Consider the following 17,967-nt stretch of genomic DNA (forward strand, 5'->3'; position numbering starts at 1 on the left):
TTTTGCATTTGTGCTCAAGGTTAGACGGAGACTTTAAAGGGCGCAGTTGATACGTGAAAGGATTTGCGGAGAGACACTCATCTCCCCTGACAAGGACTACGGGAATCTGTTATGACGCACAGATTTTGTTATGTGCGTAAAATGCCTGATTCTGGTAAAATATGATCAAAGGGACAAAAGGCAAAAGCTGAGAGCAGTTTCAGCCAATCATAATTCCATCTCAGAAAATGTTGCCTCACTTTATATGCCAAACTGAAACAGGTCCACGGGTGACAAAGGCTGATGTGGAAGAAGGAAGTGACATCTCAAAACATGTAATTAAAAATAAGTGGTTTAATTGCCCCTCTGCTATTGTGTCTGGCATGTTTTCCCCACACACTGAGAGAAGACCGCCCCCTTGTGTCAAAACAGGAACGGTGCATGGAACTAAAATACTGTTAAGACAACTTCACTATGAAAACAAAGAAGGCATATCTTAGTTCAAGTAGCTCAAAATGTCTACCAGGGGGCTATAAAACATTGAAAAAAGCACAACAAATAGACAACAAAATATCTTAGAAAATACAACACTCGATGGCTTTTGAATTTAGTAGATTTGCAGAATAGTTTGTTCATGAGTAATCCAGAAAAGTTACATGCTAGTTTGCATCTCTTAACCTGCAAGCTAGAATCACCTGTTACATTCAGATACACTAGAAAAATTACATCTGGTCTGGGTATTAGAAAGCTGTATGGTCAATAATATCAAAATATGGTCAAAATATTAAAATAATTAGTCATAATAAGGCTGTAGCATCCAAGTATGCATCAGGTCTGAACTTGTGTTTCCTTAAACAGTGATTTGAATGTGAGCTTGAGGGAACTGAACCTTCATCTAAGTATTATTTTAAAGACAGTTACATTTTTGTGTATGGATATTTGTTTTTAAAATACAGTGTTTGATCATTGTTACAGAGAATAAATGAGAGATTCATAACTTCCAGTATGTGTGTGATTATATTCCAGAGACCCGTCCGGAGATTTCAGTTTTCCCTTAGACAAAGAGCTGCTCATCCTTCCCTGAGTGGCTGCGTCTCAGCTTCAAGCCAGACAGGATCTTCTGTGCTGGAGACATCACATTGTGCTCAACAGGAATTATCTTTGGAGACTGACACAAGACCTGACTCAGTCCAGCACTCTGTCTGTTATTGGACATTTTTATGTTCTGATCAGCTTGACACATAGATGCCATCTCCTGAGGAGACTCCTGTGTTGTGCTGGATGACGTCTCACTTGCAGTGGATGTTAATATTGAGTCCAGTCCCAGCATGTACTGCACCACCTCGCGGGGACTCAGTGGGACGTCCATTCTGTTCTCTGTGCCACCGGCAGCCTGCAGTGGCTGGTGGCTGTTGTCAAAGTGGACTTCTAAGTTTTGGAAAAATCTCTGTGTCCCTGGCTCTGGAGAGGAGCTGCGGCTGCTGTCTGCACTCCCTGGACAGTCCCTCTCTGGGGCTGCAGGCTGTCTGGCTACACGAACTGGGTTGGGGAGTCGGGTTCCTGGGTTATGATGCCGGTAATACTTCACAGGCTGTCTGGTGAAGCGATAGTGTGGCTGAGTCCCCAAATCAGAGTGTGGCTCCCCCACCGGCTCACCCCGAGGATCGCTCGATGCCGCTCTCATAGCCAGGACTGAGGCAGAAGAAGGAGAACAGGTGAGATTTATAAAAGTAATGCCAACATAGGTCATTGATTATATTAAACCTGGATTTCCTGGCATGTTTTTTTAGGCAGATTGAACACAGAACCTGAAATAGTTAGCAGTACCTTGACTAAAACTTTAGGTTAAAGGTTCAAACAGAGTCCTTCTGGAAAGTCTGCAGACTGAAACTATATCCTTCATAGACTTCAAAGGGATTAATATAAGTTCAAAATGAATAATGCTATTCTCCATTTGAGTTGAATCCATGTGTTCAGGTGTGACTAGAAGCCTTGAAGCTACTTGGTGTTGTAGCCACTAGAGCTTTAACAACTATTCAACTGATCCATTAGTTGATAAACTACTCTGATGTTGTAGAAAATGAATCCACTTCTTGCATATAGAGATTTCTTGCTTTTCTTTGTTTTATTTCATATTAAATTCAATATCTTTGGGTTTTTTGACTGACAAAACAAGGCATTCAAAGACCTCATGGCGGACTTTGAGAAACTGTAGTTTTTCACATTTCTGACATTTTATAAACCCAACAATTAATCAATGAATGTAGAAGATAATATGCAGACTATTCAGAAAATGAACATAAATGTTAGTTGCAGCCCCAGTAGCGACAAAGAAGAAAGCACCTCAGAACTACAGCAAGAGTAAAGCAAGCGAAGAAAGAGATAAACTCTGACTGATCAAGTTTAAAAGATGAAAACAACTAGATGGCGTCAGCAGAAAAATGGCAGGAAGTCATATTTCTATAAATAACTGGAGGAAACGTGTAAAGTGAGAAAACTGCAACAGTCCCTTGAGGTGCACACTGTATCTGGTAACTGTAAGACAGAACAAACCACCTAACGGTGAGAAAGTAAACAACTTGAGTGTTATGTGTGAAATACCTACAAGATCGCCAAAAGGGTTAATTAAAACATGTCCTCAAGCAGCAAAAGGTACAAGCTGACACGGTATTTTCATTGTAGCAAGAACTAAAAAAACCTTACATCTACAAACTACATGAGACATTAACTCTGTGCATTCTATGAGTATCTTGTTCACCTGTTCTAGTCATGAGTAACTGCTCTATCACTATGTCCCGCCTACCTGCTCTCTCATTGGCTTCAGGGCTGAGCTGGTCCACTGCCTCATTGGATGAAGACTTGTCAGATATATAACCCTCGCTTGACTCTCTCTTGATTGTTCGACTCTGTTGGAATGACACAAGTTGAGTGGTGGATTTCTGCAAGAGTTTACAGACCACGACTTAACCTGCAATACTGCAGCACTACAGTATGTGACAGCGATCCTTACGGGAAAACGCCATTATACACTACTGGATGATTCTGACCCTTTGGTGTCCCCTCTTAGTCGATAAGCTGACTAATTGATCGTTCAAGTCAGCTTGGATTTCTGTAGTTAAGGGGTGGTTTAGTTATTGCTTTTTTATTTTTTTACATTGATTAATGTATTTCTAACAGACATATGTGCACATCTCTGGTAAACACAATTTTTAAATTGGTGCATGATTTTTGGTGGTAAAACTTAATTTCACAGATCTGTGGATTCAATCAACTGATCAATAGGTTGACAAAGTGGTTTGAGTGTTCAGGACATTTTAAACCATGAGCATAAGTAGCTCCCAGTGTTAACCACCCCCTTAACGCCCCTAAAGGACAGATCTGGGTTGTTGTTTTTTTGCCTCTAAGCCATCTGCTACAGTCACTGTAACTCTTTTTTTTTTTTTAGATGAGTAATAGCAGGGAAATGCCCACATTAGTAAAGCCTGAAAGAAGTCAATGCAAGTCAGAGAGCAAAGAGCAGGAAAAATGCAGCAGCTGTCCAGCGTGTTAATCCTGATAGAATGAGCATTAGGTTAAGGTGCTAAGGCTCTTAAAACAACAGGTACATTAATCAGGAAAAGTAGCTCAGGTACAAACTCACTGTCCCCTGTGTGTATGCCTGATCCCTTTTAAACCGAAGTAGCAGTCAACTGCAACTGTGCATTTGTGAGTCATTAAATATCCTGTACACTGGAATAGAGTAGTACTTACTTCTAGTGAGTGCGGCCTTTCTCTAGAAGAGGTTTCATGTTCCGAGCTGCTGTAAACTTCCCCATCCAGGGCACAGGAAGCTCTAGGAGGGGTGTCTGGAAGAGGTGCAGTGGGGGGTGGGGGAGGGGGCGTACTGGGTTTCTGCTCAAGGCCAAAAATCTTGTCATGGTGTGTGATAAGGAACTCAACAAGTACAGCCTGGTAAGTGGTCTCCAGCAGGGCAATCATTGACGTGTCAGAAGACACAAGAGGGCGCAAAAGTGTTGGCCCAAATACAATACCCAAATTGCTAGGTGACATCTTGTTCTCGTAGTTCTCTGAAACTCTGTGAAGACAGAGAGCAGACAAATTCAGATTGAAAATTCAAGAAAAATCTCATGGGAGCGTCGGGTAAAATGTAACCAGAGAGCTCTGTGACTCTGCTGCAAGCTCACCTCTGTAGGTGAGACATCATGTACCGCAAGGTGATGTAGCAATAAGAAGGAAGTTTCTGTAATAACTTTTGCAAGTTGTTAATGATGTCCATTGTATCATTAGTGTCTGGTGTCGGCTCCCTTTCATTCAGGCTCTGAATGGTCTTTCCCACCGTGATGAAATTATTGTACAGGTCAAAGGTTAGTAAAGGCTCTGGGAGCTGGAAGGGAGTGAGGAAAAGAAAGGTTACTCACTGAGATCAGAGAAAGAGGCTATGACAGGTCAGGGACTAACTTCTCTTATAATCAGCCAAATTCATTGGCAATGAGCCCTGTACCTCCTTGAAGAAGTGCTTTAGGATTGAGGTGATGTCATGCGGTGAAAGGTCAGAGAGGTCCACCTGCTCCTTTTGCACCTCAAAGGCCTGACAGAGCTTCTGGATGCGGGGCTTGGACCCACTCACACGATACACCCCCTTGGAGAAAACAAAAGTACAAAACTGTTGTCAGACCACAACTAATGCTTTTCTGACAGTCTTTTAAAAAAAAAAAAATGTCAGTCACTCTGATGGTAATAATACCTGGACAGAGAGAGCTCGACTCTCGATCTCAGATGTGCAGAGAATAACCACAAAGGGCACCTCATCTGGATTGTCACGAGACAGCAAAGAGAGGTCAACTCCGAACACAGTCCCCTTCCTGTTCTCACACTCTAGCTGACACACCTCCATACACTTCCTGTGCAAAGCCATCCCGCACTGAAGGTGGGACAGGAACAAGACAGATGACATTAACAACCTTACTCACTCATGTTCTGCTGGCCTTCTAAAATGATGTTTTACCGCAATTTCATACCTCCTCACATTCGACCCCGTTGACGACAATGTAATTTTCACACTGTTTGCATTTGACCATCTTGCTCTTCATCTTCCTTAGTCGGTGAGTCAGTGCAGCTCGTGAAAGTGTGCGCACTTTGACTGGCTGAACGTCAATGCATTCTGTAGGGAAAGGGAGCGAATAGAATCATTCTGTTTATTTACCAACAGGGGTTATAAAGGCATAAGAAGGGAATAACAAACCTGATTCTGACGCCATATCCCGTTCGTCCATGTCATCTGATGACACTGTCAAAGTGGACGCGGTTTTCGGCAGCCTCCTGTTAGTGTGAGCTAAAAATCCCATAGATCAGAGACACAGTCGATGAATCAATGTTTATCTTTATAGGGATTTCATATGCTTGCGAAAGAAAAGTTATGAAAAAACAAATGCAGGCTTGTACCTGGGCTGGACAGAGATTCTAAACTGCCACCAAAACTCTCATTGTCACTGTACCCTGTTTTCCCTAAAGTGCACCAAAACACAAAAGGAAAAGTTAATGAAAGTGGATAAGATAGCACTTTCTATGACACCCATATCAATAATGCATTATAAACATACTAATAATGTGTCATAATCTGCATCTACCACCATATACTTATGGTTATAAGCACTCATAAATATGCAGATTAGTTTTTAAAAATAAAGCTTCTTAAAATTAAAGTATCTATAGGTGTCATCATACTTTGTATTGCTGGCCACTAACTGACATTTTTTTGCAAGGATCATAGTGTTTTATAATTCTCATGTAAATACCTAGGTGAAATACATTACAATAGTTTTATAATATATTTTTATTGTTTGCTTGAAGCGAATAATAATCACTACCAGCTTTTCATGTATTATATCTGCCTTTACAGCAGGAATTTCAGTATGTACACACACACACACACACATATATATATATATATATATATATATGTATATATGTATATATGTGTGTATATATATATATATATATATATATATGTATATATGTATATATGTGTGTATATATATATATATATATATATATATATGTATATGATATGATACATTATGATACTTGTCATATGCTTATTGTTATAAAGCATTAGGAATATTTAGTAGTGTTTATAACTATAATTGCACAGTGCTAGTTACTGTAAGTAGATAACAGTGTAGCGCATATATATAGGTATGTTCATAAGGCATTATAGACATGTGCCTAGCAGAAAGTGCCACACATAAGTAATCTGTTAATATAATTATGATATAATAATAGGGAGTCCTTACTGCCATCACAGGATCGTCTGTTAGGACTCTCATCTGTCATTGGTGAAGAGTCCTGCAGAGAGCTGAGAGTGTTGCTGGTCTTTCGTTTGTTCCTTTCAAATAGAAAGGATTGAGACAGAAGGAGTTAATTTGTGGCCATAAACAAATACATTCTTAATTAAAAAAAAAAAAACCTCACACTCTTTAGATATACACAATAAACAAAACCACAATCAAAGTACGTAACAGCAGAGACGTCAATGGTTGGTTTACCTTTTCCACTGAGGGATATACTCCTGGAAGTTAAAGACTTGGAGAGGTTGTTCAGGACGATGCTTGCTGAGGATGTAGAGCAGGTAGGGCTCGCCAGGCTCCAGACCCCTGCAAGTCACCTCCAGGTTGTGATAGCCGAGAGGAACAGCCTCTGTCTGCTGCCGCTGGAAATAAAACATGTTGACTGTGGCCTGATGCAGAGAGGAGACAAGATGGAAGAGACAAAGGAAATTAATTCACTAAGCTAAGTTATCATAAATAGTTGCATGAGTGAAAAAAAATTCTGAGTATTTTGCTTAACAAGTTCCTTTCCGATCCTCATCATTGTAAGTAATTCCTTTGTTTTATTCCATTATAGAGGAAAAGTTGCAAACCATAAAGCACTGCTTAAGTATGATATTGTGATTATAATACTCAGTCACATATATGCATTTATGTTTTGCATTTATGTTGCAGACGTGGAGGTGGAGAGATAATGTATTATCATCTAATGACATATATGCAAATAGGTGTCATTTTATACATACAGGGAGATGCTTTAGGCATTGTAGACACTCTGCTAAAACAGAGAGTGGTGGCTTGCATCCAAATGCACCCTTAGCTGCTGCTTTTATGAATGTTTCTAAAGGGGCCCAAGTGTTTGAGATTTACTAAAATAAATGCATAACATTACTGCTGACTGCTGCAGTGAACACACGCTGTCTAGAAGCAAGCTGACAGGAGGACAGATGCTTAGTTTCCTTGATTTCATACCCACCTCCTTGAGCACAGTGTCTCCCTGACAGATGAGCTTGCGAATGTGGGAAATAATTCTCTCTTTGACTTTCACTAAATCATCCTGGTGGATCTTGGCATCATTCACACACTGTCTGTACAGGATCTCTGCCTCCATCACCTAAAGAAGACAAAGAAAACACCTGAGATATGCTAAACTATCACAAATGTACATCATTTCTCATCACTTCTCCTCACTATTGTTAACCCTTGGGCCTTACTACTACTCATCATCATTTTATAGCAGTTTAATAAGCAGGCATTGGTAACACTTTACAACAACCAACTAAGTGATGTTTGTAAATGGTTAATAATTGGTCTATAAACCATTTATAAAGTGTTTAATCTTTAAATGTTTTCAACCAATTTCTTAAAGGTATATGAATAATTTCAAAATCATTAACACACTAAATATGGTGTATGTGCAACTAACACTATTGATAAACTATTAACTATAATTGAATTGTTTGTTGTTGGTAAAGTAACTATAAACATACATTCATATACCATTTATTTGTTATTTATAAATTATGTAGTTAGTTAAACATTAATAAATTATTTATTTATCATTCTAAATGGCCTATATATGGTTTACAAATGATGATCAACCATTAATTAACTATCTGTTTACCATTTATAAATGATGGTTATTGTGAAGTGTTATCCAGGCATTTATCTCACCTTAGTCTGGGCTTCGTCCTTGGACTTTCGCCTCTTATCCAGTGTTTTGATTCCAGCTGTGTCATCCACAGCTTTAGCAGAGATAGCTTTAGCTTTTTCTAGCTCATCACAGCGCTGGTAGTATTGCTGACGAGCCTTTTTTAAAGCTGCCACTGCTTCATTCTGAAAACGTACACAGTAGACACGGAGAAAAAAAACACAAATTAGTTAATTGTTACTGTGTGAGTCATGTGCAGTTTTAAGCAGAAATCAACAAGGTCATAACAGACCATTGATTATTTCACAAAGGGAAATATTTTTCTATAGATGCTTGTTCAGGCATCCAGTCTGTTTGAATGTCTCCAGTTAGAGTAAATTACTTTTGACAGTGTAATAAACTCAGCTCAACTTCTGCCATAAACAAGATTCCTAATTCACTTACCATCCTCCTTTGTTCTCGTGCCCACTGCTCCTTAAACTCTCTGCGCCACTTGTCGATCTCATTCTTTTTGGCAGCCAAGGCCTTTGGGAAAGAGATACTGCATTAAACACAAAGTCATTGCTACACACCCACCTCTATAAGAGTGAGAAAATTTACTAAAACTTAAACTTTTTGCGTGTGTGTCTGGACTTCTATACTTGGTAACAGCGGTTGTGTATCAGTTCTGAAGTCTTTCTAGAAGTCACACTGTTCTTGATGTCTTGTTCCAGCGCCATTGTGTAGATGTACTGCAGGGGCATCATTTCCTACAAAGGTAAGAACAACTTCAGATAGGTTTTCTAAGAAAGGTTAATGTTCAACACAACTCTGTTGTGGAGGTCAATCTTAATAACAGTCTGTAACAATTTGTGATGAACACTAAAATATTTTCTTTGGCACACATCCAATAAATAAAGCTGTACCTGCAGCCCCACATTGGCTTTTGCTGCTTCTGCTGTCTTCGTCACATTTTTTGCAAATTCTTGTTCTGTCAACAAAAAAGTTTACGTTTTTGTTACTCAAAAGGTATAAGACACACTGGACAATGGACTGAACTGGAACAAAACTATTGATTATTGCTATAAATGTGTTTCTTCGATCAGGCCAGCCATCAGGAGTTACAGATCGGGACAAAATTTCCCAAGTTGGGTCCAGCATGCACATCCACTCCAGCACCAACCATCGATCCTAAGGCCTAATGCCCAATCCATGCAATTGAAAGACTGTTTAGCGACCCCATGTGCAGAAATATTTAATAAACCATTTTGAAGAATGGCAGTGCCACCTTTTCTTCCTGACAAGAAATCATGAAATGGTTGGTATCAGTCATTTAGTTTCTTATGATACCAGTTTTTTCACTACTAGCTTTAAAAGTGACCCTGCCACAGTATTGTTGTTGTTTTTTTTAACTTGTTTGCCTGTTTGCCTCTCCTCTTCTTTGCCCCATTTAGCTTCACCTGTCAAACCTGGAGCTTCTTCTCACTTTTTTCCCTTTTATTTTATTGTTCTCTCTTTTCTCTGGTCTATATCTTTTGAGTCCCTGATATTTGGTGAGACATTTTGGTTATGTTTGCCAGGTTTCAGTTTGCTTTGCACCATTAAAATCTTTATTTGTGGCACATGTTTGTTCTTCACATCTGACCCCCCGCTGTTACTGTTGAAACTTGACTGCATCATTTTCACAATAACAACGGAGGGGGCAAGTGTCAGGTGACAAGTTGAAACACATTTCTATATTATAGAAATGCACATAACTTATATTGTCCATAATATAAGTCAGTATGTAAATTGTTGCACTTGATCCCATTCAGGGTCAACCATAGACCTTTACATGCTCCCTGGGCTTGGTCCATCTGGGGATCATCTGAACCCTTTGACCCTTTGGGCCTGGCTTCAATGCTTGGAGCTCCATTTTAGAACTGGCCTGGTGATAACACCCGGCGCGTGTGTCCCTTCAGTTAACCCTGGCATTTATTGAAAAGCTCATCGAGCATCCTGGAGACCAGGTAGTGCTTGTTGGTGTCCATTTTAACCTGATCAGTGCAACTGGTTTGCTTCAAAATAGCTTTGGTCTGCATTTGCTGTTAGTACAAGCAAGTACTTGCCTGATATCTATCTATAAATGGAACTTCTGGTTCTTGTTCTGACTTCTCCTTAGACACAGCACAGTTGCTATTTGGGATCTCACTATGTTGCTCTAATATGTGTAATCAACAGTAGTTTGGGGCTGAGCTCCACCCAGCATTACTCATTTGTTGCTTGCCTAACGCTGTCCTCACACAGCTGAGCAGGGGACTCTCCTGTTTTGACTGTTGCCAATAGACTTGCATGTTTAGCATCTCAGTCAGGACACTGGACACCTACGCAGTCTGATATGAGGGTAATCAGTGTCTATGTACTCCAGTGGCACCCCGTCGACTTTATTACCCAGCTTCGCCCTGCTAATCTGCCCTCTAATCCTTTCTCTCTGTGTGTACAGTGTGTAGTTCATTGAGGTGACTGCATCACCCGCAGACGCCCTCACACAGTGAAATAATACAGACGGACCATGTTATGGCAGGTTACAACATGGTGTTTTACCATACTAATAAACCCTCTAAAATGTCTTAAGTATTGGTTCTTTATTGATGGACAATATGACGCAAGGCACTGCTCTTGTGAATCCTGCTGACTGCTGCAGTGATGTCTATATATATCTGACTTTTCTAGGAATATGTGGGCCATGTTTCTGGTACTAATTACAGTTCCAAATTGAATCAGTAAACGGCTCTAGCTCTATAAGAAACAAAGTCACACCTACTTATACAACATGGCACAGTGCACACATAAATGATTGCATCTTTCTAAGACTAGTGACTGCATAGTGGATATGATGATTTTTTATACAGGGGATTCTCTGTTTTAGACAGTATATTTGCATTTTACCAGCACTGAGTCACATTTGCTTTTGTGTGCAGTTTATATTCAAATACATCAACGCAGTAGGCCCAAAAGCCTTGACAGAGACGCATAAGTTATGATATGATCTTTGCATGTTACTGTTTACCTTTTCAGCTGCTAGTACACTTACCCAAGCTGATTCTCTTTTCCATCCAGGTCAGGAGGTCTTTGGAGTAGCGGCACCACATCTTGGTGTACTGCATCGCCGTCTCCACTCCATCATCACAGCGACAGAGGGCCAGGTCTGCGTCCTGGGCTGAGAGGGAGTACATCAGCATCACGACAGGCTCCAGACACTTGGAGCTGGACCCAGGAGATCACACTGTGTCCATTGGGCTACTCCTGTCAGTCCTGGAGGACTCAAACAGTCTCCAGCCTCAAAGAAAAAACATCTATTCTGGAGTGGCAACTCCTCTGACTCCTAAACTCTCTCAGAAAAGGAAGGGATGTGAAAAAATGTCACTCTTAAAGAAGAAGGGATAGACAAACCCAAAACAGGAAACAATGACTCCATATTGTCCGTCATAGCTGTAGAATAAAGGTCCTTTGGTTTCCAGTAGGTACCGGCACACTGTACGTATCTCTTGCATGTAAGCACAATGGATGTATACTCTTGTTGGTTGGCAAAAATCTCTTTAATCAATCCTAAGTCTTCCAGTAGACACACAGGGGGATATGGCCTGAGAGAGGAACATTTCTATGCACCAAAGACAAACAGCTTTAGCTAAATAACTACCCTCCTCTCCCCTCTTCCTCTCTGTGCCTGGCCCCTCCCTCTCACACCTGTTCACTTCTAGTCCGCTACAAAGAGGCAGGCGGAGCTGAACACCACTCAGTGCCAGCATACAGTATCAGACACCGTCATGTCACAGCGCTGCTGCGGTCAGGCACGCAGGGCGTTGATATGACAACCACTGTGGTTCTTCCTCTCTGACTCAAACTAAAACAGACTATGTACGCATGACAATCACATGGTCTCTCAAGCACACTCCACACCACTTTCTCTTTTCCTCTTTCTGTGTGTGCTCTACTTCCAGCACAACATTTGCAAATAAATGTCAAAAACGATTAGACCACATCCCTATCCTCTCCTGTAGTCTAAGGTTAGAGCAGCGGATGCACTTTAAGAACTCCTTCTTAACAGTCTATAGTGCAGTCCAAGTATTCGGCTCTGTTCTTAACTGAGCAAGCACCCGTTGCCAGAAAGTGTGCAACAACTCCTCTCTCAAGTTCCTCACTCAGACATGCAGATTTTATTCTGGTCCGCTCTTTTACACAGACGCCACAGCCAGTTAGAGTGGTATAAAAATCCAACCAGGGTGATTTTTTTTTGTCTTCAAGCACAATCCACAAGAAAAGGAGGATGAACAGGCATCCAAAAGAACGTCGGATTTGCTTCCAGATCGTGTGCGAAGGTTGACCTCTCTTAGCCTTTCCTCTCTGCGTTCTGTTTTAGGAAGTGCTCTGGGCACTTTCAGAAATCAGCCTTAGAGTAGACTCTGTGCCGCCCCATGGCTCTGGCCTCCTGCACTAGGATTGGGGATTATCCTAGTCAGGTCCAGATTGCAAAGTGACAGGCTTTAGAGAAGCATTGAGTGAGGTTTAACTCCTGGTGTGACCGAGCAGGTGGGGGCACACGAAACCAGATTGCCAAAGAGCATGTTCCTTTGATTAAGTGATATGAAATGTACATAATGACAAATTAACTGGTCTTGTTGTGGTGTGACAACAGAAATTACATTAAATGGGATACACCTTTAGTGACCATGTTCAACAGGTACAGACAGGCATGGATTCAAAGCCAAATAAATACCCTAAAAAGACATTAAAAGACAAAAGACATCCGGGTTATTTAAACACAATCTTTCTCTATAATTCTTAATCTCCTCTACCACCGCAAGTTGTGACTTGTAGTTTGAGTCAATCTGAGGTTTGAGTACTTGGAAATGACAGTCTAGTTTTCCCCGTATTTATTGAAAAGCCTGAATAACAGTGCCACATCCTTTTTCAGTGGACCCCTCAGTCTTCCCCTTTTGTCTGAGGTAAAAACTGAGAGCAGCTGTCTCCTGCTTTAATCCTGTCCCTTTAGCCTAATCTTGTTACAACAGGGCAATTACAACTGACGGCTAATTAGAAGAAACCAAGTAACCATTGACGAAAATACGTTATTAAATATCACAAATGACAGCAAGCTCCCGCATCTCATCACTGCTGATCTGCTGGGATGTCGCATGTCAGTCACAGGGTGGGGTATGTGAGGGTAAGCTGATAATGAGACCAGAATATTTAACCACAACACTACAAAGTCTCTAATTCTAATTAGTGGAGGTAACACTCAGTATAAAGGAGCCTTGTACTGAATCCCACACACACACACACACACACACACACACACACACCTCCACATTCTTTTCAATCTTTCTCCCTCATTGATGGAATATAACTAAGTACTATGTTCACATACAATTTCAAGGTACTTGTACTTTACTTGAGCAATTCCATTTTCTACTACTTTATACTTCTACTCCACAACATTTTGGAAGCCGATATTGTATTTTTTACTCCAATTATTTGACAGCTTTAATAACGATTTTTCTACAGATATTATTATCTGTAAATATTATTATTAATTATATTATTATTACTGATATTTACACAGATTTAGTGTTGCTTTATATAAATTAACAAATGAATGTGTTTTTTTTATTATGGAAGCTACACAGCAGTATATAAAGTATGTCAAATCAGTAGAACCTTTAGCAGCTGAATCATTATTGACGCTTACACATAAATCCATCACATTCAGTAAAAAAAAAAAGATTCTAAAATTGGCCATTCTGCATAATGAGAACTTTTACTTTAATAGATTTTGATGCTAATACTTTTGTACATTTACGTAAGTAAGAGTATATATACACTGGTGTCACACATTTTATTTTTAAATAAAAGAAGTGAGTCCTTTCACCACTTCTCTCCTTCTTTCTCACACACACGCACACAGATCCTACCTGATTGGCTTCCATCCACTTCAATGACTTCCGCACGCATCTGTGAACAAAAATAATTTTAACACACTCTTACTCTATAAAGACATCAGTAATCCACCCAAACACTACAATCTACAATATTCTGTAATTTTTTCTCAAAAATACATTTTTTTCAACAGAAATAGGTTGGTCTTCATTTTAATAACTAATCATAGATTCCTTACAGATGAATCATGTTGCTCTGTGAGATCTGCAGTTTCTGTCGAGATGGATTCTGAGAGGGAGAGTGAGTCAGTGTCTGCCAGCAGATCGTCCCCTGCCCTGCACATAGAAAGAGTGCAGTGGGAGAGAAACATATACAGTCAAACAGCAAACCCTTATAAAGCTCAGAGTTTCTCAAGAAGCATTCTATAAGCAAACAATATGTTTACCTGCAGCTGTGTTGCATGTCCGCCAGAACACACTAACTGCACATGTTGTTGGGTTGATCAGTATCACACACAAATGCCTTATATACATTTTAAGATAACCTGGTAACACTTTACAATAACCATCATTTATAGATGGTAAATAGACCATTTATAAATGGTAAACAGTTTATAAAAGTTAAATCATCATTTAAAAACCCTATATAGGCCATTTAGAATGGTAAATAGATAATTTATTAATGTTGAACTATCATTTATAAATGGCAAATAGATGGTATATTAATGTAAGTTGATAGTTACTTTACCATTAACAAACAATTAAATTATAATTATTAGTTTATTAATAGTTTTGCACTCATTATAACATTTTAAACACCATATTAAGTATGTAAATGATTTCAAATTGATTCATATACCTTTAAGAAACTGGTTGAAAACATTTAAAGATTAAATATGTATAGCACTTTGTAAATGGCAAATAATTGGTTTATCAACCATATATAAAGATCACTTAGATGGTTATTGTAAAGTGTTCCCAATTGTCTTCTTTTATTTATACACTTTTGCCAATTTATGTTACTGCACTTCTATTTTCATATGTTGATATATTTGTTCAGTGTCAACGCATTTTCAAAGAAATGGTGTGATGTTTGGGCATGTGCTTCAAAGGGAGGAGCTTCCTGTGCTTCCAGTGGTTGTCACACGATGACACGATTATTGGGACCAAAAGACATGATAAGATATTATTGTGATATCTATAGAAAATGTTAAATTCATTTTTAACTTTGTTTATTGTCTGTTTTGTGTTTTGGTAAATTATTTTCACTCAATATGTGAATATACAGAGATAGAGACAGAGACAGAGAGTCTGTAACCATAACTGCACAAAAGAATACAAAAACAACATTACACCTAATTGATAGTGAAAAGACAACCAGATGAACTGATGAATTAGAGGGAGGAAGGGAGACAAGCAAGAACAGAAATAAATGGAAATTATTTTAAAGCTGCTGAATCTATTTTATCATATGTGTTTTATTAACATGATATGATTTTGTTTTTAAATATCACAGTTATCATCCTACTGTTATGTCACAAGACTCCCAGCATGAAAAAAACATATACAGAGCCTAGCTGGTTGCATTCAAATTGATGGATAAATGTCGTTGAGTTGATAAATGAATCAGTTTCATCCTGTATGGTTCCCAGTGACCATCCAAGCTTATAGCATCTTTGAATGACACCTAACTGACCCTTGTGTTTTCCCATGACAGTATTCAGACAAAACTGAAAAAGCCCAGTGATGAGATAAGAAAAGAAAAACACATTTGTAAATGTAAAATACTTACGAAGAAATTAAAGATAGATCGAGATTATCAAATTCTCTGAAAATTTCACTGTAGCGCTTGGTTTCAGATTTAGGACGCACCTTCACATCTGTAATGAGAAAAAAAATACATCATATCACACTTAACAGGACGTAAGATTCTTAAGTGTCATTCTCACTATCAAACACAGACTTTCTCTCTCTCTCTTTCAGACTGTTCGTGTATGTTTTTTAATGTTTTTAAAAGGTCAGCTTTGGCCTTGAAGTCAAACACATTTTATCTGTATATATATATAAATATATATATATAATTTACAGATAAAATGTGTTTGACTTTAAGGCCAAAGAAGGGTATATATATATATATATATATATATATATATATATATATATATATATATATATATATATATATATATATAATTTACAGATACAATGTGTTTGACTTTAAGGCCAAAGCTGATCCCAAAATGAGGTTTTCATTCTTTTACAAAGCCACAAAAAAACAGAATGATGAATGAGTCATGTACCTCTGACCTGCTTTCTAGAGGTCCCTTGACTTGTTGGTGATGTGGTTATTGGAAATATAATCTGCACTACATCTTAGCTGCTCAACAAAAGGAATCAGTTAAATACCTAATGTTCAACATAATATTATACTTTCAGAGAAGAAGAAAAAACAGCACTAAAATGATTGTGCTAGAGACAAAATCATTAAAGAAAAGAAAGCAAACATGCTTTCTCTACTTAAGTCATGTCTGAAAGCATTTCCTTCACATTTTGGAGAAGACTTGAATGTATGAACTAAAATATAATGCGGAACAACATGGTGCATTTTTATGACGAAGCCTCAACCTATTGCACTCCCACTGTTACAGTGTTTTTTTCACCTTGGCACTTACCAAGAGGTTAAAAACTGATGATTTACACCAGATGCAACAAATGAGAAAAAGCAATCTCGTTCTCTCAGGGACGTCTCCATTTTGGTCAACCACATCCTGCTTGCAATTTGTGTCACGTCCCATAATGAACAGAGTTGTTTTTCACACCAGCAGTGTTTCAGTATTAAGAGGCAAGTAAGATGTTTTAGTAAAACTAGATCACAGAGTTTTCCAGTCAAACAGTTCTTAATTAGGGACAAACCCTTGACTGTTTTTATTTTCTTTATACCTAAAATAAATCATTTATAATTGTGAATTTAAGCCACATGATGAAAAGCTCCGGATGTTAAGTCTCACCAGTCTCAACCATATCCTAAGTTAATTTTCTATTCTGGGCTTTTTGAAAAAAAAAAGAAAAAAAGAAAGGCAACCATATCTTATTAATTACAAATACAGAAGTAACCCCAACAAAGACAGAACAAGAAAGTGACAAAACAGAGAAATAGTTCAGGAAGTTCACCAAACCTCCTTTGACTAGGAGCACGCCACACAGCATTAACAAATGCATATCCAGGCACATTGTACATACACATGCAATACCAATGCCTATTTCAAAACACTACTGCAATGTCAGCACATTCACAATCAACACACAGATCAATTTAAACACAATCCTCATAATGAAGAACCCAAAAGGTTTTAAATTACCAAAGTATGATGAATGTCACATCCTACATATGTATTGAAACGCAACGCTTCCTCAAAGTTACTTAAAAAAACCTCTTTGTACGCACCTGTGGCTTGAGAGGAATCCTTGTTTGGCACCTGGTCTTCTTCCATTTCTGCACTATCACCACATGAGCCAGACACTACCAACACCACTAACACATCATCTGCCCTCAAGGTCACACAACAATACACAATAAAGAACAGCACAGATGAGACGCCAGGAAACCTGCACTGCAGTGTGTGCACACACTGACACACTTGCGCTAAATTATTAGCATGCAGCTCTGAGCTTGCTGCCGTTTGTGCTCTAAAAAAGATCTTCCTCCAGTAGAGTGGAGGTTGACCAATCTTTCCACCACCATAGGAAGAGGAAGTGTATCTTGCTGTCACTGTAGGCCCCACCTACACTATCACACTACACATAGTGAGAAGGTGCTACTGTGTTTAGATTTCAGTAACAAAAGAAGAAGAAAAAAAACAGTGGAAGATTACAAACTTTACATTCATAACACATTTGACCTTGATATTGGCAGGTATTGGGGAAACAAAAAAGCTAATTGGTTGTTATAAAACATTTCATCTATTCTACATCAGAATACATTTTGGTAAAATCAAGTTTTTCTTTACTTTATATACAAAGGAGCTCATATTCAGAGAATGTGGTTGTACTGTATGTTGCACATACAACCTCAACAGCTGCACGGATGAAGCAGTGTTGGTAAAATGATGACACCTTG

General features: G+C 38.8%; 1 protein-coding gene across 1 annotated transcript; it reads right to left on the reverse strand.

The window, feature by feature from the left end:
* Nucleotides 1–27: 27 nt before the first annotated feature.
* Nucleotides 28–17,471, reverse strand: gmip (GEM interacting protein). The gene is made up of 21 exons (XM_059347679.1): nucleotides 17,296–17,471; nucleotides 15,643–15,730; nucleotides 14,090–14,186; nucleotides 13,887–13,926; nucleotides 11,009–11,134; nucleotides 8,862–8,926; nucleotides 8,598–8,705; nucleotides 8,401–8,481; nucleotides 7,980–8,141; nucleotides 7,282–7,419; nucleotides 6,525–6,715; nucleotides 6,273–6,364; nucleotides 5,422–5,484; nucleotides 5,222–5,311; nucleotides 4,998–5,140; nucleotides 4,724–4,900; nucleotides 4,481–4,618; nucleotides 4,164–4,363; nucleotides 3,730–4,054; nucleotides 2,783–2,885; nucleotides 28–1,671 (listed from the first exon to the last, which is right to left on the reverse strand). The coding sequence occupies exons 1-21, from the start codon at nucleotides 17,339–17,341 to the stop codon at nucleotides 1,034–1,036; spliced, it is 3,111 nt and encodes a 1,036-aa protein (XP_059203662.1). The 5' UTR covers nucleotides 17,342–17,471; the 3' UTR covers nucleotides 28–1,033.
* Between the last annotated feature and the right edge of the window lie 496 nt (nucleotides 17,472–17,967).

The sequence above is a fragment of the Centropristis striata genome, chromosome 13 (assembly GCF_030273125.1).
Source record: "Centropristis striata isolate RG_2023a ecotype Rhode Island chromosome 13, C.striata_1.0, whole genome shotgun sequence".
Classification (NCBI taxonomy): Eukaryota; Metazoa; Chordata; class Actinopteri; order Perciformes; family Serranidae; genus Centropristis; species Centropristis striata.

What these genes read in the sequence shown, in the direction of transcription:
- gmip (XM_059347679.1), bottom strand. Translation starts at nt 17,341, where the DNA reads ATGGAAGAAGACCAGGTGCCAAACAAGGATTCCTCTCAAGCCACAG. An exon ending in GGATTCCTCTCAAGCCACAG is followed by an intron (nt 15,731 to 17,295) that starts GTGCGTACAAAG and finishes TTCTCATTACAG; the next exon opens with ATGTGAAGGTGCGTCCTAAA. An exon ending in CAGACGATCCTGTGATGGCA is followed by an intron (nt 5,485 to 6,272) that starts GTAAGGACTCCC and finishes GGTGCACTTTAG; the next exon opens with GGAAAACAGGGTACAGTGAC.